The sequence below is a fragment of the Falco rusticolus genome, chromosome 4 (genome assembly GCF_015220075.1).
Source record: "Falco rusticolus isolate bFalRus1 chromosome 4, bFalRus1.pri, whole genome shotgun sequence".
NCBI lineage: Eukaryota > Metazoa > Chordata > Aves > Falconiformes > Falconidae > Falco > Falco rusticolus.
In genome coordinates, this window is record NC_051190.1 from 92,270,336 (window position 1) to 92,295,117 (window position 24,782).

The following is a 24,782-nucleotide window of genomic DNA, read 5'->3' on the forward strand; positions in this document are numbered from 1 at the left end:
TGGAGGGCCCAAACTCTGCAGGGATGCCAGGTTGTTTAGACTCCACTCAGACAGTTGTCCCCAGCATCAAAGACACACGGTGTTAACCCAGAGCAAGTACCATGTGCACTTGTGGGGTTTTGGAAGGAGCTATTGCTGCTTCTATTGCATGCATCATGCAGGCCAGCAAGTGCTGATTTATTATTTTTTTCAAGAGCCTGTTTAGGTGAATCAATACTGAGGATATAAAGAATTGTGTTGTTATTGCTGAGATGATAATCTTGTTGTAAAGTGAGATGCATGTGTTGCAAGACAGTCTCTTCAAAGAGTTTCCAGTCTAGGCAATGAAATAAAAGGGAATTCAGAGAAAGGAGGGAGAAGGAAAGAAACAGTGTCCTCAATTTTCTGATGAGAAACTCCCTCCGTGCATGTAGCTTTTGATATCTTAAGTGTAGTAATTAGTGTTTTAGTAATTACTACTAATAGAATATTTTAAAATTACTATGTTTTCTTACTCTAGTAATTAATGGGGAGAGAGAGAGAGAGGCATCGAAACAACTCTGGAGAAGCACTTGCCAGTCTCCATTGACAATACAAAAGCCTTCTAGTCTCCCTGAGTTTCCCTAGGTGTCTAAGCTTAGCCTTTAAGAATTGTCTCCACAGACTGAAAAATGGGTTAAACCTGAGTCTTGTGAAGCCTGCTGCCGTTAAGGATGAGCGTGCCACTTAGCTCAAGCCCCTATTTTCTGGTCCAGCGTTCCCATCACTTTTTGGTTAGGGAGCAAAATAACAAGTGCTTTTGTTGGAAGGACAAACAGAAGTCCTCCAGTTGTTCTACTTGGCATTTTCACTCCATACTTCTGTCTGAGAAGGTGAGACCTGGATTGTGCCTTTATGAAAGCTGGGTATCAGTTAGATTTAAAAAATAATAATAAAGAACAGCTGAACTGGAAATGAATTAACAGCATGGAGGAGTAGAAAATAATTCCTTTTCGAAGTTGCCTTTTAACTTAATGGCTGCCTGAGCATGGGACTGTAGAGAAGTTTGTCATGTTCAATAAGGAAAGCTGTTGAAATGAACATTATTCTTTCCCTGTGAATGTTGAAGCAGAAAAAGTAAAATGGAGTCAGTCCCAGAGCCACAAGTCTTTCCTGGCTGATGACAGGTTACATTTTTAAGGCCAGTTTTGTGTAGCGCTCATGTCATTTTTCTTTCTGGCATTTGCACAGTAATGTGTGCAAGGAGCAGGAAGACATTAAGGGGAAGAGTTAAAGCTTGCTGTCTTGTTCTGTGAAAGGTCTCAGGCTGCTTGAGGTTTTTCTTCACTTGTATAACGAAAAAGAAATCTTTGCAATTTGAAAACCTCAAGTGGAATTTCTGCTTATTATCTGTAGGTTATTATCTTGCAGCATAAGAATAAGATGCTTCAGCTACTGCACTGCCGATGTTTAAAACCATAAGCAAAGGAGGGCTGTCAAAGCTCTTTAAAGTGCTGGTAGTGCACGAGTGCTCCTTGAAGCATATGTTCAGATTTTCAGGCTCACTGTTGCACACTCCATGTACAGAAGCAAACCTGTATATCATTATGTAGAAACCCCCTTGTTTGTTGGCAGCCAGTTTAAAATTGTTTAGTTTCTGTCTTTTGAAGTTTCAGGTCTTGGCTGTAAAAACATATATACGCAGTCCCAGCATGTGAAGGTATAAATATTTGCTGCTAGTACTTCATGTAGCATTTTTTTTTTCCAGCAGCAATGTAAGCTGCTGCTGGTTGCCACTGTTGATACGAGGATTGTATAGGAACATTTTGGATTTACAGCAAGATTTATTTTAGCCCTTTGTATTAGTCATCCCCCCTGTAGTCTCTTCATTTCAGTGTTTGTTATACACATGCTGACATACACATATTTTGGCACCATATTTAAAGGCATAGCTAGATTGCAGGAGGAAATTATTAATTCCAGGGAATGTATTATACAGAAACTTGCTGACCTTCCTGCCTCTTTCACTTTGATTACTTCTTTAAATGGCTATTCCAAAACATTTTGCTTAGGCAGTTGGAGGTGTCTCCCCCACCTCCTGTTTAGAGCACCTCTGCGATAGCAACTAAATCTGGTTTTGCCTGGGAGTCCTGTCACTTGAACTGGTGCATCTGCCTGCTCCTGGGATGGCTGTGAGGGGAGGCAGAAGCATACCCCTTGGTCCAGCATGGCATGACATGGGAAGCAGGACCCCGGAGCAGCTCAGAAAGAGCTCTCATAAACATCTTCCTAATGTCAGCATGATAAACTGAAGCTCTTTCAGTGAAGAGGAGCTTAGCTCTCGTTTAGTTTTCATTGTTATACAGGAAAGGGTGCCTGACCATAAAATTAAGTTCTTTCCTGAGCTGGGACCTTAAAATAAATATAAAGTGGAGAAAAAAAAAATCATGGCATTTTTGCTTTACAGGAGCCATCTGAATCACTATACAAAAGCTGTGTCTTGTTCAGAGTTCACTGCAGTTAGAGCATTTCAAAATAATCTTTTCATGCATTGCTGGATAGTCCCTTGAGGATACAGCAAAATGGCTTAACATGGCAGAAAGTTTTCTGTGACTTCCTAGTTTGGATTTTTAGCTGAAAACTGGGTTTGAATACATTTTTTATTTGTTTTCACCAAATCTTCTAGCAAGGAGAGTGCTGTAGTATTTGCATAAGCTGTGATTATTTTTTTTTTAAATCCTAGAGTATGTTTGTGGAAAATATATTTTGAATGTAGAAAAAAAAAATATATTTCAAGAAAGGCTAGTACTAAGAAAATCAAGGCCATCAAAACATGGAAAAAATGCACTGTGATCTAAGTATTAAATCAGACCATGGCAACATTTGCTGTGTTCACTGGTCACAATTAGCTTCTAAACTCAAGAAGTGAACTCTGTCAGATTACTTAGTTATTGAAATTTTCCAGCACTCTCGCTCCCCATGACCTTCTCTCATGACCTGTCGATACGATGTGCCAGTCTGATAAATGGTTTGGATCAACTAAAAGTGTTGCTACTTTGTGAACTGCCTATAGGTCCTATTTTCTTGGCTGAGTGTGTGCAATTTCAAATTTGAAAAAGGTGGCTGATCTGCCTTTTTATAAAAGTTAGTTTCAGATAAAGAAAGAAGTCTTATGAAGTGAGTTGAGTATATACAGTAGCTCTTATCAAATTAATGAGGGAAGCAGATAGATACCACAGTAATCAGGAGTTTTACTGAGGTATGGAAAAAAATATATGGTAGACTTTTTGTAGCTTCCCAGCCAGAGAAGGAAGCCTCTCCTGGTGAAGGAACTACTGAATGAGGAAAGAAGAGAGCCTACAAACTATTATTATTATTTTATATATATATATATAAAATTTTGAAGGAATGTAAGAATTGCATCCTTTCACCATTTTCCCATTGGTGAAGGTGTTCCTGCCAAAAAACAATGAAGGAGGAAATTCAAGAAAGAGCTGATCGATTAATTCTTTTAGCTTACATGATGATGTAAGGTTATTCCGATTCATAAACTAGCCTTTCTCTTCTGTAATAAAATACAAGATTTGTGGTTTAAATGTAAATTTGGAAACCAAGAAAGGAAGGGTATTTGTGTGTAGAAACTCTAGTTCCCATTTGATGGGAGAAGGATTTTACGCGCTGTTCGTGTATCACAGTGGAAATCAGCATCTTTTGTCATATTTCTTTCCATACTTTGAAAGTACAGCATTCCAGTCTTTTGCAGGGTACCAGGTAGTATCAAAAGTCTCAGTAAATCAGAACTTTGAGGATGTCCTGGAAACAAAGGACATCTACCTAACTTAAAATACAACACTACCACACCACCCCCCAAGAGAGTTGTTTTAATGAAGATGACTCATTTAATCTTCGAGTGTCTACAATAGATCAGCAAAATTGTCCTCTTGAAGGTCCTACCTTCTCTCCACTGCCTCTAAAGAGAACTTAGATCTTCAAGCTGAGTTCAGGTACCTTTTTGATACAGGCAAGTATCTGCTTTAGCAAAATATCCCACCTGAACTGTTTGAGCCCTACAGGAAATGTATTTATCTGCAATCTTCAGAACTTTTCATCCTAACTTCAATGCAACCCATGAGGAAGGTCAAACAATTAAGTAAAGAAAAACTATGGGCTTATTTGTGGTTTATGCACCATAGGAAAGGCTGTAGAAAGGGATGTGCTGGAGACAGGTGGAACCTAGCTGAAGGGGCACGGAACCCCAAGTGCTCTCAGGGGCTTTTTAAATAGAGGCATACCTTAAGATCTATTTGCTCCCTCATACATTGGTTAGGTATTTCAACAACTCATCATAGTGGCAATGTAGCTGTCAATCTCTTGGATTTCAGCTGTTAAAGGCTTATGTATAAGGAGCACGTGACTGTTACAGGTAAACTGGTTTCCATGTAAGATGGTGTTCATTCATTCGGAGGTCTGAACCTTCTGTGGACCTTGCAGTTAAATCAGATGAGTGGTCAGTCTTTCTTCTCACTGTGTACATATGGCAGTGCCCTCTGCCTAAAAAAGAAGCCGCTGTCTTGTAAGGCAGGAACTTTAAATCAGACATCTTAGGTTTTTTTGCTAAACTGGGTAGGCAGCACTAGTTCTTGAGAGTGGTACTTCTGGGGATTGCTGCTAAGTATGTGCAAAGTGGTTGCAGGGCCAAGACCAGGCAAATGCTGCAGGATTATGCTAATCAAACACACTTAACAGGTTATTTAATTGAGCTGTAGGGTTAAGTGCACCAGAAAAACATCTACAGGCGTTACAATCAGGTTAGCACAGATTTATGCCAAACACACATCTGGTATTCTTTTCGCTGGAAGAGCAAAAGCCAGAGCTACAGTGGAGTACTCTATGCTGATTTAATGCTTTAGCATCTCTACTTTGCTGTTTAAATCTTGCCTCTCCTCATGCTGTTTAAGTTTACCTATTGGATGTGTAGAGTACTAGTTTTCCTTAGTGGCATTGCTATTTTTAGTCAAAGTCTTTCAAGAGTTGTGTAAAATGGGTTAATTTAAAAGTTTCTTTTCTGTTGTTTCAGTGGCTTTTAAATTTATTGCCAGAATCAACAAAACTGCTCTGATTCAAACATGTTTCATTATCTGTGAATATTAAACGTTTTTGGCATATGGAGCAAGTACTCAGATAACATATTTACATAACTTATTTGTCTACTGTTGAAAGTCTGACCTTGTCTGGAATTTCTTGTCAGTACCTTTTCTTTTTTTTTTTTTCTCAGCGTGACATGTTAGGTTAACCATGCCTACCAATTCATCTCTGTTCGCCTACTAAAGGGTGAATCAGTATCTTTATTCAGGGCACACATATACATTTTTTCCTTAATATTAGGATGAATGTGCTGTGGTTAGTAACAAAGAAACAAAAGTGCATCTGTTATTTATTATCCAGTTTGCAAACTTGAACCACTGATTAGGCATTTGTACATAAAGAAAACAGTAAAAAAAAAAAAAAAGAAAAAAGAAAAAAACCAACACAAAATAAAACAAAAAAAAAAAAACTAGTAAGAAAAAAGAAATATGTAAAAACTATCTGGCAGCAATTTTGAGAAGACTATGGCCAAACTGTTGTTTGGAGCCAGCATACCCCAGGGCTGATGAGAAAGGCATCCATTTCAGAGCTGAACAATGTTAGCAATTTTCTGAAATGACTGACCTGTGTTCAGACCTTGAGCATGTTTCCTGCAGCTAAAATTACTATTTCAAATATTTTGTGTCTCATGACACTTTCCCTGAGCTTGCCCCCACACTTTGTCCATGATCGGACATGGGTTTGGTTCCATACTTACAGCTGGTTTCCACCTTCACCTTGCTTTGTGTCAGCTTAATTCTGCTGGCTTCCAGTCTCTCACTATATAATAGCTAGTGATGATTTAGTTCAAGAGGGGAATCAGGCTTACTGGAAGACCCTGGAGACACTTAAGTTTTAACACCATGATGAATTCTTTTGCATTAATGGGAGCTATTGTTGTCTATAAGGAGTAAGCTGAAGATACACATTTACTTGCCTGTTTATCTTGTAAAATGCTTATCATTAAGTATGGGATTAGCCTTTGGTTTCTTATATGCAGCATGCAGCAGGGAGATTGTACCTAAGGCTTAACTGGAAGCAACAGATAGTTTCCTTTTATTTTTCAGTTTCATTCCTCCAAGAGATTCCTATCACATGCACATACTTAACCCTATGCCAACTGCTAATTTCTTCTTCCCTGTGCTTGGTCCTCAGCTGACCTTCCCAGCTCCCTGTCTGGAAATTCTATTAAACTTCCCTCTCAGGCTGACATCTTTTGGAGGATACAGGGCTCCGAAAAAATGGAGGGGCTCACCTTTGATGCCTGTTGAATGAGTTGAGGTTAAGTCTAGAAGAGGCCGCTGTCTTTCAGTCTACCTGTGAAGTTTATCCTACAGGCAGTGTGTCCTGAACCCTTAAAATGTTTGCTAACAAATGCCAACATGCCTTTCTTAAAGGCCCCAAAGGCTTGCTAGCAATTGCCATGTTCTGACAGTAGCTACGGATGAGCAGAAATGAGTACCCTAAAGGTGGGTGACAGAGCTGCTAGTAGAAGGGGGATATGCTGAGGCAGTGAGGTGTATTATTCCTGCTGCAAACTCCAACCCCCCTAAACCCATGGCTCACCTGAATTAGAAATGTTCAAAGTGTTTCATTGACAACCCTGGGAAGTCAGAGAGGATGAACCCTGTGGTCGTAGTAAATGCAGCATGCTATTCCCATACAGCCCAATTAAACATACTGCAGCTTTTTTTAGGATGTAATGTTTATGGAGCGTACATGATACGTTTTACATGCAAGTGTTTCATTCAGAAATGTCCTCCTGCCACTTTTTCTAAAGGGTGGTGTAATCGGTATGATTAAAAATTGTTGCTATTTTATGGGTTTGCCCCTGCTCTGTAAGACTTTTCAAATATTCAGAGTCCACTAAAGTTGTCCTGTGGGAATTTCTTCCTTGTTGCAGACACAGCATTTTTAAAGTATGAAGTAACGCACTTGCTTTCTCCAGTGGTTACGTCTTGTCTCTGAGAAGCTTAGTGGTTTGTGCTGACAACAAAAAGTTGGCACAGTAACCCATTATATAGGCTGTCCTGTTTAAACATTGTCTCTCAAGTGTGTTTATGGGCCCTTTAAGGGAACAACAACTGCCAGTAAATTAACAAAGCTAGAGACTAACTTGTCTCTGAACGTGTGGCCATTTATGGGGAGAGTAGGCAGCATAAGGGATATTCCCCTTTTCTGTATGATGATGGATTTAGTAGTGTTATTAGCCTTTGCAAGAGTTATGGTGCCCTTTAGAAGCCTGTTATGCAAGGTGCCATTTACAGTCTGTGTAGTACAAGTGTTCTGGCTTATATGCAATGTGCGTAAACACAGAGAGATATCTATGCACACATTGAACACAATATAAAAATACATATATACACACACACACACTCTCTCATGAGTGAGTAGTGATTTTTCAGTCCCTTAGATGTTGGATGTCCAGCTAAACCTCTCTAAAAGGTGGTGATTTTTGAAGCGTCACGTGTCCACCTTCTGAAGGCAGGCCTGTTGGGTGTCTCAGTGAGGAACGCAGCCATCACATCTCTGTATTGGAAATTGTAGATGGCTATTTTGGCATCCAGTGACGTTCAAGAGTGCAGGTGAGATCTGAATGCAGGCTGTGCTGGCTTGAATAACTCTGATATTCCACAGTGGGAATATTAGCGTGATTTTTTTATTATTATTATTTACCTTTCTTAGCCTTGGGGCTGAGCAGTTTGATAAAAGTTCCTGTGAACTTCAGATTAAAAACTAGGAAAAAACTAACGCACTTGAAGCATTGATGTTAGGTGTTGTGCAGTCTATGACAAGGTGTTCCTAGAGAATAGGAACATCCCTACATGTGGACAGCCTGGTAAAAAGAAACTATTGTCAGTAAAAACTTGCATAGGAAAATCTTACTTTTGTTCATGTTGGTTTGCCTCGTGTGGAAGTTGAAGACATTGTTCGAGATGGTCAAAGCATGCTTCATTCTAGTTAGAACAGTGACAAATCATAATAAATAGTCCAAGTTATAAATTTTTGTGGAGATTTTTAAAAAAAAATATTTGGGTTTCCATCAGAATAATCACCCATTACGAATTTTTTAATTTAGAATTGAAAATCTGAAAATGTAATTTTTTTTGCAAAAATACAATTATTTTTTTTAATTGGAAAGTTTTTCCAGGAGTTGAAGTGTGGGATCGGTAGTTGCTGATGTTCAGTTCTGTGTCACAAATGCTATTACTCTGGAAAAAAAAATTATATATGTAGCAGCCAATGCTATATGTGAGAGTGTAGACTATTGTATGTAGAGAAGAAGAAAAAGTAGAAAATAATTTAAGGCATTTGGAATTATTGTTATGCCATTTTTTCTTCAGTGTAAATCTGCTCAATGAAATCTGCTAGGTCAGGTTCAAAAAAAAAAATCGCTTCCAGTTATGGAGGAATTCTGTATAGTCAAGACTGACTGTAACTTTTTTGTTCAAGAAGGGTTTGCTTATGTAGACATATATCAGTTCTAATATCTAAGAAACCATATGAATTCCAGGAGTCCTGTTCATAGGAGTTAATGCAATATCCACACTCACGGGTGAAAAAAATGAAAACTTGTTTTTAGCAAGTGTGCATAATGTCTATTTTGTGCAGGTTTGGAGTCATCACCCTTTGCAGAAGTTCTGCTGGGCTGAAGACCAAGGTGTGCCTTACAGTGCTTCTTTACTAACATCTTAGTTCAGTCCAGAAAGTGAACTCTGAAAGCAAAATCCCCAGCCCTCCTTACGCAGGGAGTTGTGGTTCACATCGCAGAGTGCACCAACTGGATTCCTTTGGGGGCAAAAGAAACACAAAAGAGCACTCAAAGGGTGCACTTAACACTCACTTGTGGCTGCAGCATAGGCAGGCCACAGCACCAGACTCAGAGCGACATAGGAAAGTATGTGATATGGACATCAGGTGCTGAGGATGCTACGGTTCACCTTTTTGTCTGACCAACTTTATGTGCTACTGTAGACTTTGTCTACATCTGTCTGGGTACAGGTTTTAGGTACGCTTCCAGTACAGGAGGCTTAATTGTATTGCCAGTGCACCACACTGCAAATGATTGTATACAGGACTTTAAAACAGGTAGGTACCTTCTGGAAAACAGAATGAAACAAACTTCAGCAGAGACAGCTCTGACACAGCTCCTTGAAAGTCCCTCCTTGGGAGGCTACAGGGCTGCTCCTGCTTGGTACCTTGCTCAGGACAGAATTTTTATTTCTCAAGCTGCAGTCTTAATGTCTTAAAGGATTTAAGAGAGCTTCCCTTCCGTTCCTGTTCCCCCTGCCCCAGTTTTGTTGTTGGTTGTTTGTGTTGGGATTTGGATGTTGATTTTCCTCTGTGGTTTCTGTATAGTCCTTGTACTGAGTACAAAGGTAACACACATCTCTTTCCACACCCTCTGCACTGCTCCGAAAACCTCCTCCTGCTATTTCTGTGAGATGTTAGATCCCAGGTCCTGGGAAGATTACTTTGAGGGTTGTTCCTTTCTGTTTATTGGCTGCTGAGATGACATGGAAATTTCAAAAAAGCACTAGTATGTCACGTACCCTGAAACTGCAAGACTTTGTCAAAGAGCCGTTCAAAAGATGTGTGCAGTTCTTGCATCTATAAATCGTAAACATTTGCTCATGTAAAGCCCTTAAACTTTGCCAGAAATGTTCTTCTCTATGTACCAGATTATGGCGTTGGTCACAAGGAATAAAACAGGTGGCTGGGGTAGCGCTGTGTTTGAAAGGAGAGGCTCACACATGAGGCCAAATCCTGATTTGTATTTCAGAGATGCGGTTCAGTCTCAGCATAATGCAGGCAGGAGCTCTGTGCTGAGATGTTATTTAGCTGGTTGATTTCCTAGAGCTGAAGTTTTAATTGAAAACAAAGTTTAATGAAAAATTACCGCAGTTATATCTGACTGGTTGAGTGAACCATTAAACTTGTAAAAATTGAGGAAAGTAAGAGATGATGTGAAATGTAACTGTCTGACAGTCACCCTAACAAAACCAGCCAACCAACCAAAAATAATTAAAAAAAAAAAAAAAAAAAAACAACAACAAAACACAGCTATGACCAGTCCTTTGGAAAGGCTGAATTTCCTTCTGCCTCAGCATGATCCACCCATGTGTCAAAGTTTTTAGTTACTTTTTTCCTAGTTCTGTGGCTCTGCTGTTTCAAAGAGTGCTAAAGGGAACAGAGTGCTTCCCAGGTGCCTGGCGTTCTTTCCTGCCTACTGGCTGTCTGCATACGCTGACCGACCACAGATACACGGATGAGTATGACCTAATTTCTGCCTGGTTGAATTCCCCAAATTCTGCAGACCAAGCAGTAGTGTCTGCCGCCTTCTAGGAAGTGGCATCTGCCTTTGGCTACCAAAACAGGCTACAGGTGACCTGCTGGTCTGTTCCAGAGCAGCTCAGGTGGCAAGAGGTGCTTGGTTCTTGCATGTGTCCCTCCTAAGATGGGTTGAGGCATTGAATTTAGTAATTGCCTCGTGTAGGATTGCTACATACTTGGCAGAGAGAAAAAGGTATTCCCAAGTTCAGACTTAGTCCTCTGAAGGTGCCTGCCTTTGTTTCAGCTAAAATGTTTTAAAAAGGATGAGATGTAGCCAAGCTTCAGTTTAAGAAAAGATAATCATTTAGAGAAAAAAGGGCCAGGTTTATGTTGCTTCATGCCAGATAATTTATTTTAGTCTTGTGAGGCATTTCTTCTTTGGTTTGTTCTTACTCTGTGTTTGTACAGGATGTAAAGCAGAACTATTTGAAAAGTACACCAAAAGCTGGGATAGTGCAGAAGCTCATACTGTCCTTTCTGTATCTCTTGCATGAATCTAATGACATCTGTCCAGGTCTCTCTAATAATTCAAACTTTCAGAGAGAAAAAGGAAATAGTGAATAGGTCTTGACTCTTTGCTGTTCTTGATTTAACATAAACCTTCTGGTTGATCTGGATCTAATTCCTATGTGAATGAAAGGAAAATAAATGTCAGCAGGCTTTGTGAATCTCTTACCCATGATAAATAACGAAAACTCATTCCAGGTGATCTGGACAAATGGAGAACATCATAGTCTTAGTTTTTAGTTGATCCCAAGGAGACTGTAAACTGCAGGTAGCTACCTGTGCCTGTATCTGTTGGGAACGTAAGTACAGGTTATGTAAAGATAGGTTATGAATACGTACTTCAAAGAACAGATATGAAGGACTTGTAGACTAGTGAAGCAGAAAAGGTGTATCTTACCAAGAGACATAGATATCACTTGTCTGGAAAATAGCATTTAAGATCTCGATAGACTTCTGGGGTTTGTTTGCTTTTTGGCAATACTTTGGTTAACTCAGCTATAAACTGGTTAATGCAGAATCAGACTCAGAGTGTGCACTGATTTCATATTTGTAGCAATTTTTTTTCTCCCTCTTTCAAGGTTTTGTGATTTGAATAAGGTACAAGTTTTCATCTTCTCAGTGTAGAGGTGGTGGGGAGGTCAACAGCAGGATGTGTAAGAATGTCACTTGGTGGTTTGTGGGAAAATCTCTCCCACTCTTACAATGATTAAGGGTAGCAGCGGGAGGAATTTGCTGATACTTTGTTGTCATAGTTTGTATTAAATTCCAATAGATATTTTTTTCAGTGAATATTCATAAGCCGTAAAAAGAGAGGAGGGTTTTCTAGTGCAAGGTTTCTTGACTGAAGATAATTTTATCAAAGCTTGGTAAGTTTCACTTGCTTCAAGCATCTGCTTTTCTGGACAAGTGAATAAGCTAATGATACAAAAAGTTTATTTTTGTACTATTTATGTTGAAGGCAAAGGAGCAGATTTAGTGTCCAGACTGGTGCATTTACACAAAGATTTTGTTTCTCATTAGTTCCGATGTAAGCTGTGAAACAGGCAGACTGGCCAAAGCACCAAATAATACAGTTATGATAAAGGTAAAGAACGGGGTAACACTGTTGACTTAAAATGCCATGTGATCTTGCTGAGATTTTCCTCCCCTCTCTTATCTTCAGGCTCCTACATGTGAGCTAGGTTAGATACATTTGTATCCTACCTAGTCAAGAGGCACAAGCATATCCAGAGCATGACTGGTCTGGCTTGCTTCAGATACTTTGTTTAGGATTATTTGACTCCCAAAATGCTTATTTGTCTCTTTTTACTACTAATTGGGAGTCCAGACATCCAACTCGGATGTAGGTGTGTTTTCATGGACAGGCTGACCCCACCTTCTTGTGTCATTAATTGAATTCAGAATAATAATTGTGATTTGTAATTGTGCTTGCAGGTTGGTCAGGACAAAGGAAGCTGTTCCTTTCACAGAAACCCCAGCCCATGCGTTGTTCCTCAAGAGAATGAAAATATTTTCCACACAATATTTGCTTTTTTCACAAAGTCTGGCAGAAAAGTATTGGTAAGAAAGTCCACTTAGGGCAAACTTGAACATACAGTGGGGCTTACAAAAGATTTTGCGTGGCTTAGCATGAAGAACTCAAGCAGATGCTCATTATAGAGCTACTGTTTGGTGCCTGTGTACCAATACCGATGATGTGCTGTGGGGATATCTAGCAACTTAAACAATCTGACTTTTAAATGGAAATAGGAGGTTTCAGGATGTGCAGTGGGGAGGGAGTTACCTGACACGGCAGCACACACTCGGTGACCAGAGCCCTCGCTCCCATGTTTTGCCAAAGGCACGTGAGGCAGCAGGGCCCCACACCATGCTCAGCACCTGACCTGTGCACAGGGCTGATGTGCAGCAGTGGCCCCGCTCCCCTGGCCCCAGGCACTTTCCAGGCAAGAGGGCTGAATCTTATCTGGCTTGCTTTCACGCAGGTCTCTGCCTAGCTGTCTTCAGGTCTTGAAAGTTGCTGCTATTTCAATGCAGGAGTGCTGTATTTTAGAAGTTTGCTATGTAACTTAGCTGGTGTGCTTGCTAATTGCACACAATTTGTCACTGAATTTTTTCTTCCTTTGCCTAACAGCTTTTTCTTATTTCCTGTAGGACTGTGAAAGACCAGGCAGGTCCTGCTTAATTATACGCTGCAACTTAAGCTCGCTAGCCAAAGCAGAGTCTTGCGATATAAGTGTCTACACGCTGCTGAACACTGAGATACTGAAGAAGGTACTTGCTGCGTGTGTAGTTTGTCTTAGATACCAATTCAGCATGCTTATGGGTGCCAATGGACTCAAAACTTGCATTCCTTCCTCTCTTTACTAATGTGTTAAAAAAACACCATGGTGTAAAAAAAACCCAGATCTGTTTATCAACAGTGTGTATGGAGGTGTTAATCCTAGTTCTTACCCATTAGCCATTAAGACAGAAATAAACTGAGAAATTTATACATTGAGAAACATGAATGAGGCCCCTAATTGTATGCATGGTGTTAAGGCTAGAGACTTCTGAAAGTTGAAATGATTTCTCAAAGTTCTCATTCTGAAAAATGAAAAGTAGAGTAAGTGCATGTAAACTGTGACAAACTATCATTCCCTACGTGTAAACAGAGACGTGGCAGTTTTTTATAATTTTTAACTTCAAATAATTATTATTCAAAGAAGATACGTAGTGACCATATTAATGCTGACCTTGACATTTGTGACAAGAAACAAATGGTTGCAAGTTAATTCCTGTCTTCTCTGAAGCCACTGAATGAGACAGCAACTCTTTTACATTTCTAGTGATTGACTGTGTCTTGCCCCATTTTCCTTTACTTACAAAAATGCTGACGCTGTAATTGTGGCAAGATGCTGTAAGATTGTTAAGGAAAAAGCTGATAACACAAACCTACCTTTGATGATAGCTGCTAGATTAAAAGCATTGGAGAGAGCACCGTTATTAGAAAGCAGTTACTAAAGCAATTGATAGCCCTGAGTTATTCCAGCTGAAACCAACCAGTCTGCTAATGTTTGTTACAGGAAATATAGGCAAGGCCAGAGGCTTCAGGTATTTGTTACATGCTTATAGAAATGCTGAAGCATGTAAGCAAGTAGCTGAGTGCACACGAAATGTGCTTCTCAGAAATTCAGCCCTGTCACGGCATGGGTTCATCCTGTCTGCTGGGTCCTTTCCGAGATGAGCATTAGCAACACTCCTTTAAAAGATGTGCAGTGCTTCCGTGTCTCTGGGTCAGTATCACCACCGCATGCCATTTGCTACCTACCACCCATCCTCCCCAAGGTGAACAGCATACAAATGGCAAATCTATGAGTTGAAATGGCAGCTTATTGGAATGTGCCTGTTAAAATTCACTGTGTAAAATATAGGGAAAGTATGTATTAATAAGGGGAAGTGTACACTGAATATTTAAGCTATTTGCAGTGCACAGGTTCAAATAATTAAGAGGTTTTCACCTTGGGATATAGTTGAGTTTATCCCAGGTTTCAGGTATCCCTTTTCTATTCACCTGAAAACCAACCAGGAACTTTTCTCTGATGGTTTATACTGAGCCTGTCTGTGTTGATTGGCAACATTCTGTCTTTTGCTTTTGCAGTAAACGTGGGAAATGTTAACAGTCCAAATACAAATGATGTGTTTAAAGTCCAGTGTACATAATTTTGTTTTAATCCGAAATAACGTGCTCAGTTTTGTCTGTCTGTTACGAGTATGAGTTATACTTTTCCAGACAGGGTTTTTAAAACCAGGATATTGCTTCAATGTCAACCCAGCCTCCACTAAGCATTGTCTAGATGTGTTTAATGTTTATTACAGTGGCAAATGTTTGATGTTTTTGTTTGAAGGGGGTGGTGGTGTCCCGTCCCCCCCCCAGCCCTGAAATTACATTCTTTCTCTTTTTACTTCTCAGGACAGTTCATCAGTCATCCAGTTTGTCACAAGGGCGAGGGTGCAGGTGGACCCTGACCTCAGAGTTGTGGAGGTGCCCAACGGGAGCCCAGAAGAAAAACCAGTAAGTAAATAAGTCTGAAGAGAAAGGTTTCCTGATCCCAGTGGGCTGGAAATCATGGAGTGGTCTATGCAAACTGGAATTTGTGGCTGGCCTTGGGCTGGGCTAGCCCATAAAAGTGCCCAGGCTTTGTCTGCCTAGACTAGCAGTGCTGTGCATTGTGCTTCTGTGGTTTTGCTCTCTGTGATAACCATGCCATGACAGTGAATGATGTTATGTGGAGCAGGAAGATCTGTGTTGTACTAGCCAAAAGTGTAATACTTTGAGATATTCATGCCAAAATTAGGTTTAGCTTCCTTTTCTAGGGTTAACATCTGCTTTAATCAGATTTTCCTTGAAAACCTAGCAAAGACTTGAAACCCCAGCAAAGTCTTTTCAGATGTGCCAGTGTGAAATATTTGGAAGTATTGATGATATTTTTGGAGTTGTGAAAATGGGACAGAAGGTCTAAACTTTCAGAGATCCACTTAGCTGTTCCATTGTGCTGAGCTGGTGGAATTCATGTACGACCTGATACTGCATTTTGTGTTGATCTGTGTGAGTCTGTGTCGTGATTTAACCCTGGCTGGTAAATAAGTACCACGCAGCTGCTCGCTGACTCCCCCCTCACCCAGAGGGATGGGGGGAGAGTTGGAAAGGGAAGTAAAACTCAAGGGTTGAGATAAGAAAAATTCAATAATTGAAACAGAATAAAAATGAAAGAACAATGATAACAAAGGTGACAATAACACTTCTAATCAAAAGGGGATAGGAAAAAATAAAATTCAGAGGGAACGGAAGAAGGGAACACGTGGTGCACGGTGCAACTGCTCACCACCCACCGACCGATGCCCAGCCAGTCCCCCAGAAATGATCTGCCCACCCCAGCCACCCCCCCAGGTGTCTATACCAGGCATGATGTCCCATGGTATGGAATACCCTTTTGATTAGTTTGGGTCAGCTGACCTGGCTGTGTCCCCTCCCAATTCCTCGTGCCCCTCCAGCCTTTTTGCTAGCAAGGCCTGAGAAACTGGAAAGTCACACAACAGAGCCAAAACACAGCACTGCACTAGCTCCCAAGAAAATAACTAACTCCATCCCAGCTGAAACCAGGACAGGCTGGATTGAAAATTGAAGGGGAAATATTAAAGTTCAAGGTGTGGTTTTGACTGTAAGCAAAACTGTACAGGGTCATGTACAGTACAATCTACTGGAGAAAGAGGAGGTAATGGTTTGGTGTCCTACTACCAAGTTGCCTAATATTTATGCATAAAAATTGATCAGGATGCCACACCCAAATTCAGCTTTCTTTTTGCCATTTGAAGTTTCATTTCTTATTTCTCTCACATGAGGATCAGAGGTAATCTGGACTACTTTCAATTTCTCCTTTTGCTGTGTATTTTTGGAACATGATGTAGATCTCTCTCAGTTATCCTTTTTATCCCCAGTGATTGTCATTACCCACAGCCTATGCAACCATTCCCTCATTGGTTCCATTTCAGTGAGTGCAATTGAGGTTTGAGCGTGAGAGTATTGAGTTCAACACAGTTTTGGGAAGCACTGATGGACCAAATTAAAGCACTCATCTCAGACATACTGAATTTAAAACCCTACAGACAAAGGAAGAATTGATCCTGCATCTACTTCCTACCTTCAGTCTGAAAGTAGAGATGCCACTACAGTGACCGTCTTCACCATCATGTCTGCAACCCTAGGCTTAACTTTCTATTTTATTAGACGTGTCAGAAAAAGGAATTCTTTTATATGACAGGACCTCATTTTTTCCCTTCTGTTATTTTTTTCTTTGTCAGGTTTCTGGACCATTCTAAGAGCATTAAAAAATAGACTTGGCAGCTGAAATGCAAAACATAGCTAACCTTCCCTGGGAATGTGCCTTAGAAGTGACCTGCAGCCCTGATTGCTAATATATTGCTTGATCTCTCTTTAGCTCTGCAGCTTACATAGAGCAAATTTTGCAATTTTATGGCAGAATTTCATTAATGGTTAGAGTAACACCTGACTGGTATGCCGATGCTCCAACTGAAATGGCAGAAGCCAGGATCATTCTGACAAATAGTTTGATCTGTAAAGGGTTTTAGAATGTCTCAGAATGATAGGCACAATGGAAAATGCATGGGATTACTATTATTTAACATTCACAATTTAGAAATGCTTTTATCTAGGAATGCAAGGTCTGCTGTATTTCATTGTTATCTAATGCTTGAAAGAAAAAAGACAACAACAACAAAAAAAAAAAAACCCCAAACCATTGTCCTTTTCCCGTTCCCGGAAAGCCTTTTGTCAAGCCTTGATTTGCAATGATTATGAAGTGCACTGTGTATGCTGGGAAGCTATATTAATCTTCAAACAAGAGCTTGCTCCTAGTGCCTGGGAAGCCCTAGCTGTAAAGGAGCATGCTTGACATGTTGTAGCCATGTAGTATCAATTTGTGATTTCAAGTCTTTTCTAATGTGAGTGCCACTTGCTTCTCCTTTATGCTGTTTCCATATGTCCGTTGGCTTCGCCATTGCTGCGTGTTTTGCATAGGGTCATGTTCAGGGAAAAATTTAAGACATGTGGTTTGGCTCAAGGCATTCATTTTTCCCCCTTTCCCTTTTCTTGTGGAATGCAAAAGGGAATAGTTATTTATTGCAAGCCACAGCTATTCAGCTGGAAGTAGAGACACGAGAAATAAAATGTCTTTGTCCATACTCCTTCCTTCTTTTTTAAAGCTCATCCTGTGTTCATTTTATTGACCAGGGACTGCTGTACCATATCTGTTTGGACAGCAGCTCCTTCTGAACACTTGTGCATGGACTTCCTTAGAATCTGTTTATGAAAGTGTTCCCTAACAATGGAAAACATTTATTTTCTTAGCCACTTTGTCATGGTAAATGTGAAAAGTTTTGCTTTCTACAGCCACATGTAGACTTATTAGCACTTATTAGACTTTAATGCTTCTTTAGAACTGGGTACCCTTACTTCACTGGGCACTTTTACAATGTAGTGTACAATATCGGAGTGTAAACTATCTGTGAAGGAGACAAGAAGAAAAGGAAGACTAATCATTTGTGATGCTAGTGTAAGTGCCACCGGTGGTGGCAGGACCAGCTTTGTCAGAAACACTAGTAGACTGTTTGTGAGGGAGATGCAAAAGCTTGTGTAAATATCGGTAATCTGGATAGCAGACTGTCTTTGAAAGGAAGCTATTTAAAAAAAAAGATCCATTTATGCAATTTTCAGAAATAATTTCTCTGGATTTGGATATGGTTTTATGTGATTTGGAATGATATATTTTCTGTCTCCAGTTACAACAGGCTGTTTGAATTCTTATGTTGAACAAATCACTTGAAGGTGAGCAGAGTTTGGATTTGGCTCTGTGGTGACAGTTGTATTAACATGAGTATATATTGGCTGAAACCAGTGGTGTGGTATTTTCAGGAGACATACTTTCTTTTCTTAAGCATGTGGGTTTACATGAAGGTTTGGCTTCCTCCTCCTCTGCATGTGAGGCAAAACCAAGAAAAAGCTCCATGAGACCACGGTGGTCAAATACCAGATCCAAGAATTCACATCCTCTGCTCGATGCTTGTGTGCAGGAGTAGGAGTGCTCTTATGGCGCAGAAGGAGTTCCCTCAGTGAGTGCCATTGTGGAAGGAGGAATAGGCTGGGTTTCGCTATGCCAAAACCAGCCAAATGTGTCCAAGTGTCCCTGTCTTGAGAGTGAGGGAATGCAAAACTGAATAGATGAAAAGGGAACCCCAGATAAAATGCACACAGCTCCTGCAACCAAGTGTCCTGTAAAGCTGAAGGCTGCTGTACAGCTGTCTGGTGCTGTCAGCTCAGCACAGGTATGTTCTATCGACCCTTTGAACCTTTCTCTCCTTTGCGTGGAGTTCATTGTTCTTTCATTTTCAGCCCAGTTGTAATTCAACAGGGGCAGGCAGTTGCCTTACATGGATTTTTATTTTTTTTATCCATCCCCCACCCCTACCCCAGATTTAGATGTGTTTGTGTCTGAGATGAGAAACAAATATATTTCAGGAAAATAACAACAAAAAAGAACAACTTAAAATAATGACGTTTATGGCTCTGAAGACCTACAGAATGTTTCTGAGAGGTCTCTATATGCATATATATATGCAGAGATGTTTAAATGCATGTTCATGTGCCTAAGCTTGGTAACTTCTGCCTGCAGTGCAGAGGGCTCCTGACTTTGTCCTGTTCTCCCTTGTCTGCACTGGAAGGAGCAGCCTGTGGTACTAGACAGTGCTCATGATGTCCCAGCCTTTTTTAATGCATACCTCTTCCGCTCAGCCAGCAACCCACACCCACACCCGGCTCTTGCGTTTTAGAAACAATCAGCATTTTAAGGCACCTGTTCCTTCCAGCTTACCTCTGGGATTGGTGCAACATCCTAGCCTGGCTGGAGCCAGGTATGTGCTTCCTCCAACAGCTTTGCAGCCTCCCTGCCCATGGCTTATTTGCTGCCCTTATTGTTTTCACCATGTTTTGGTTTTCATTTTGTTATTTTGCCTTTCCATCTGTTACTGTAACAATCCCTTTATAGATTTTTCTGGTCTTTACAGTGCAGTCTCACAGGTAGAAACACACGCTTGGGTAAAGGAACAGAGCGATACACGACAGCAATAAAATACAGTTAATTTCCCAGGGATAGAGACAAGCAGGTAGCAAGGATTCCTCAGGTGTGTATTTTTCAAGAACTTCCAAGGTTGTTCTTAGTGTATGTAAATAAATAAATATATTAAAATGGATGCATATACATATATGTACAGATGTATGGGAGAATGGTGTTGCTACTGCAAGTCCCCCAAGTATAACAGCACTTGAATGGACAAGTCAGCCAGCAGTGCAGTGTGGCTTGAAACACCAGAAATATTCTGGGTGCCAGCATTTTTTTGATAAGCCAGCACCTTCCATTGTGCTGTGGTTCATGATGCAAGTGCATAAAATGCATTTAGTGCACATAAGCAAAAAGAAATGAAAATTTTGCAGTTAGGTATTTCTAACCAGATTTTGCTGAAGTATGTTTCTTGTCTTTCTGAGTCCCAGTGCAGCAACATGTGCTTATTCTGCAAAGGACTTCAGCACAGTATGAACTTTAAGTATTTGCAAAATTCCTACTCTGTTAACTTCTTGCCTGTACATTTTACTGAAATAGGGTGTTTTAAAAGTGTTAAAAAAGTACAGAATTCTGATTCTTTTCAATTTGTTCACTAAGACTATCAGAATATAGCAAATGTTTGGCACAGGCAGAAGATGAACTGGTAAATTCCCTTGTCCATGTGGGTTCAACGTTTCAGAAGTCAGTGGTAGGCTGCAGACCTCTGTGATTTCACAGAAGGGCAGTTACACTGTGTAAAACCTGACTGATGTGTGAGCTACCTACAGGTAAATGGCAAGCTACACTGCCTCCTGGGCTTCCTGGCTTTCAGATCCACAAGTACAGTGTGAAATGCAAAAGATAAATATGAAACTAAACCCCCTCATACATCGTCAAGACAACTGTGTTTTTCACTGCCTTTCCCTGGCGTTTTGTCAGAGTCTGAAAACAAGCCTGTAATCCGCTCCATATTTTATGACCGTTGCCCGTGCTTTCTCTGAGCTAGACTGCTGCTGCTCCAGCCGCCCTCTCGGGGATGCTTTCCCACCCCCCCTTATCAGTCACTGTTATCACTCCTGTCTTCTCCTTCGGTCAGGGCTGTGGGAAGTGTGCTGGGCTGGGGACTGCCTTGTGCTCCCCAGCGTGTTGGCTGCCCTACAGGGGCTGTGCTGCTGGGGTGGATGGGATGAGGAGCTCATGGTTCGCTTGAGGTTGGCTTTTAGGGGCTGCGCGATGGCCAGTGGGTCAAGCGGCAGGCAGCGCATGGCACGCTTCTCTTCAGTAACATCACCCTCTGGCTCCAACCTCCCCCTGGGGATGCCTTGCTTTCCTGGCCTTCCGCCACTTACTGTACTGGCTTCTTGCTGATCCTCTTGATATGCAATGTATGCTGACTCTGCTCAGTCTGGTTTGATTGGGGTTTGGCTTGGGGTTTTTGTTGTTGGTTACTTCTTCACCAAAACTCATTGCAGTGGCGGCGTATTGATGCAGGCAGATTTTGAGGGCTTGAGAGGGATAAGGACATTAACATGCACAACATCTCTGCTCCTCTCAAAACCAGAAAGCTGTGAACAGGGTTTTTTTATCCTTGTATGTTGAATCCAGACTGCTAGAAGAAACTGCATGGATAAGAAGCTGCCGTTGCTCTCTACCCTTATAGCTTGAGCTGTGACTGCAAAAGCTACAGCCAAGCTATTCCAGCCAGTGTGCTTCAAACCTGAAATGTGGGGCTCTTGCTGTAGAGATGATGTATGATTCAATCTCTGCAGCTATTCCTGGCTTTGCCTTTTTGGCAGCATGAAGGACATACAGGTCTATTGTACTGGAGGTTGTGTTACGTTAACATTTACTCTCTGAGTAATGGATAGAAAGCACCACCTCATTTTGCATCCAGGGATTACTTGAAAGGTCTCTTCACTGAAGTTGGTAATACTTAAAATGTCAGGAGGGTTTTTTTTCTTTTAAAGTCAGAAAGGAAAATAACATTAGTACCTTATCATCTAAGAAATAGTCATCTGACTTGTGTCCGCAAGATGGATGCTAACCATAGCCTCCGTGAGAAATGGACTGCCACATCAGATCGTCTTTCCAAGCTGGCTCAGAAATAAGAGGGAGGCACAAGATTTGTGTTTGATCTCTCCTTCTGGTTTTTCCCTTACACTCATCTTGGCTATGAGGGAAACTCTGCTGCTTAGGAAACTCTCTGTTCAGCAAGATGTCTTTAAAAGTCTGACAAAGGCTTTGTGCTAATGTCTGAAACACTAAAACTATTCTTTTTCTCAGGTGAAAAACTCATCTGTGTTTGAGAGGTATTTTGAGCATTGTGACACTAGTTATGGGAATATATTTGGATGATGCTGTCTGTGTATGGCTTTGTTCCTGTCCATTTGTTGTTTTCACGTCTTTTTGTCATCAAATACTTGATAATAGCTTATCGATAAAAACCGGTGTGTGTAAATCAGCTGTGTTCAATTTCCTCCTCCATAAAAGCTGTGGTCTTAATCAGCCTGTGAAACTGAGATGAAGGATCTTTGAATACTTCTTTGTGGGAACACTGTGACAGAATATAGCCTTACTCACCTGCTTTCTCTCATCTGTGCCTGTAATTTTTGTGGGTGTTCGCTGAGGTTGCATATGCTTACAGAAAAAGACATTAGTGTGATCCTGGGAGGCTGTCCTCTCCCATTTCCCACTTGAAACAGGGCTGTTGCCCACACTGGCTCAGGATCCCCACGGCTTTGTCTGAGTGAAGCTTGGAACCCTGCAGGGATGGAGAACCCAGAGCCTCTTTGGCCCCTGTTCCAGTGCTGCCATCACCTCCCTATTGCAGCCTTTTCCTGAACGTGCACCTTCAATGTCCACAGGGTTGTGTGGGGCCGTGTTCCCTTTGCTGTCTCATAAATAATGCAGTCTGAGCAGTGTCACCAGTGACTGGAGGTATTTCATGGGCCTTCCACGGGCTTCTTAAGATTAATATCTTGAGGTTCCATAATTGTATCTGACTCTAACTGCCGGATTTTCTCTCACTTTTAACTACCAATTTTTGTTTTGTTTTGTTTAAAAGATTGATTTAACAATTTGTATCTGTGAAAGGGTTTTGATATTTTTAAGCAAAGATGAAGAAAGCGGTTTGTGAAGGAGGGAGGAAAACCCACTACTTTGCTTTCCAAAAGAAAGCCAGACAAAGCAAACATATTACCTTTAAAAAAATCTGTGCTGCCTCTCTGCATTTGCTGGATATTAAATTGCAAAATTTAAGATAGAAATAGCCCTCACTGAGGAGAACTGGTTTTGAGTTTTCCACTGAGGAACTGGTTTTGATTGAAACAAGAGACTGGAAGTTCACATAGCGTATATAAGCAGTATAATTTGCTCCCATTTTCTTCTTAAGGCAGACTGTTAAGGAAAGCTCTTTGTAGGATGTATTTCCCTGCCATATACGCCATACAAAAAGGGAGAAGAGAACAGCAGGAGACTGCTTTCTGCATTCCCAGAAGAACCCATGCCTGCACGCACCCTTCCCTCTTTCACACAATGTGTCTGGTGAATCACAGCAGGGACAATTTTGTATTCAATAGAGTTGTATGTGTGTTGTCTTATTTTTTGCGGAGAAAAGTTAACAGGCTCAGTGTACATGAGTGGTTAATGTGAAGCATTGGGCTGTTTGGCAAGGCTGGGAATGTGATAAGTAAGACAAACCATGTGAGATGTCATGGCCATTCCTGCCAATCCAAGGGATGGAGTTTTTCATGCAAACCTTTGTGCACCTTTGGTGGCCCAGCAGCAGAACAAGTTCATTGTCTGGGGTGGGGGGGGCGGGGTGGCAGTGTTAAGAGTTTTTTTGGAGTGGAAGCTGATATCCTTTGGATCCAAGGCATGCCTACTCAAAAGTCCACTTGAAAGCTTTAAATCCCTTGCAAAAAATAAATGGAAAGCATGAAATTCACATTCCGTATTTGTTTGGCAGACAAAACATGATCAGTGAGGCCACCATGCAATGTGTTTAATAAGATGAGTACATGAGAAAACAATACAATTTCCAATCATAAAAAGATCTTTTTCTAATTGCTTTGTAGGTGGTCTTTGAGGCTTTGCACAATCTGGAGCCTCGTGGGTATGTTGTCGGATGGATCATTGCCATCAGTTTGCTGGTGGGAATTCTCATCTTCCTGTTGCTGGCTGTGCTCTTATGGAAGGTAAGGTAACACATGCAATGTAAACACCAAGGCTAGTCCCAGGAAAAAAAGCATAAATTCACCCTTGCATTTAACATCCATTTGCTTTAGGAACTAAATAATTGTCCGCTCCATTACAGGAGCCATTGGCCAGCAAAAATATTTTCATATCCAGGGTTTTGTGAGAGACAGGGAGACACTCGTGCTGTAGAGAAGTGGAAAAGTGGATATTTTATTTTTTTTTTGTAGGACCTCTATTAAAAGTTGAAGCCTCTGATACCATTTCAGGACAAGTGAGGATGCCTCTTAGAAACCTGCTGTTATCTCGCACTTAGATATTTGGTATATCTCTATGGTTTTCTGATGTCTGAGGCTCACTGATTTCAACAGGGATTCCTGAAAATCAGGTCACTTTTTTTGACCAGCTAAAAGATTGGGTGCCTGCCTAGCAAAACCCAGTTGGTAGCTACTGTTTTCAAAAGGTAAATGCCTAGGGGAGAGGAGTATCCAGCAATAAATCTTCAGATCCTTCAAACAAAGAGTTCCAGATGAGTGAAATGCATTACCAGAGCAAGAAGCATCAGGGACCTGTTAAAAGCCAGCCTTCACACCATCTCTGATAAGATACAGTTCTTGTACCCAGGCACTGTTACACGGTAAAACTGGGCTGATGCTGACACTTAGCAGCAGCCATCTGGTGTGGTAAATATGAAGGGTAAGGAGCTTCAAGTGTTTTCATTCCTCAGTTCCCTGTTACCAATCCATAAATTTAAAAGGCCACGGTCAAGGTCAGGGACTGTCTTTGAGAGAAGTAAATCTCAAATGTACATGTGGGAACAAGTCCAACCTTATTTTGCTTCCTGTGGCGGAGGTCCAGCAGGCTGATTCGCACTGTTTAGCAGCATGTGCGCTGCGGGCTCTGCTCACCGGCTGTGCCGGGACTGGAGGTCGCCGTCCCGATGTGCTGTGAAAGGACATTGCGCTGCAGGTCGTGAGGCTGTGAAATGGATTTGCAAACCTGGGCAAAAAACGG

General features: G+C 41.0%; 1 protein-coding gene across 1 annotated transcript in view; it reads left to right on the plus strand.

The window, feature by feature from the left end:
* The window catches only part of ITGA9 (integrin subunit alpha 9), a 230,376-nt gene that overhangs the window by 185,870 nt on the left and 19,724 nt on the right, over positions 1-24,782 (plus strand). Inside the window, exons 24-27 of the mRNA XM_037385011.1 lie at positions 12,358-12,483; positions 13,075-13,194; positions 14,873-14,974; positions 23,651-23,770. Coding sequence (XP_037240908.1) covers positions 12,358-12,483; positions 13,075-13,194; positions 14,873-14,974; positions 23,651-23,770 — 468 coding nt within the window. The remainder of the gene's footprint in view (positions 1-12,357; positions 12,484-13,074; positions 13,195-14,872; positions 14,975-23,650; positions 23,771-24,782) is intronic.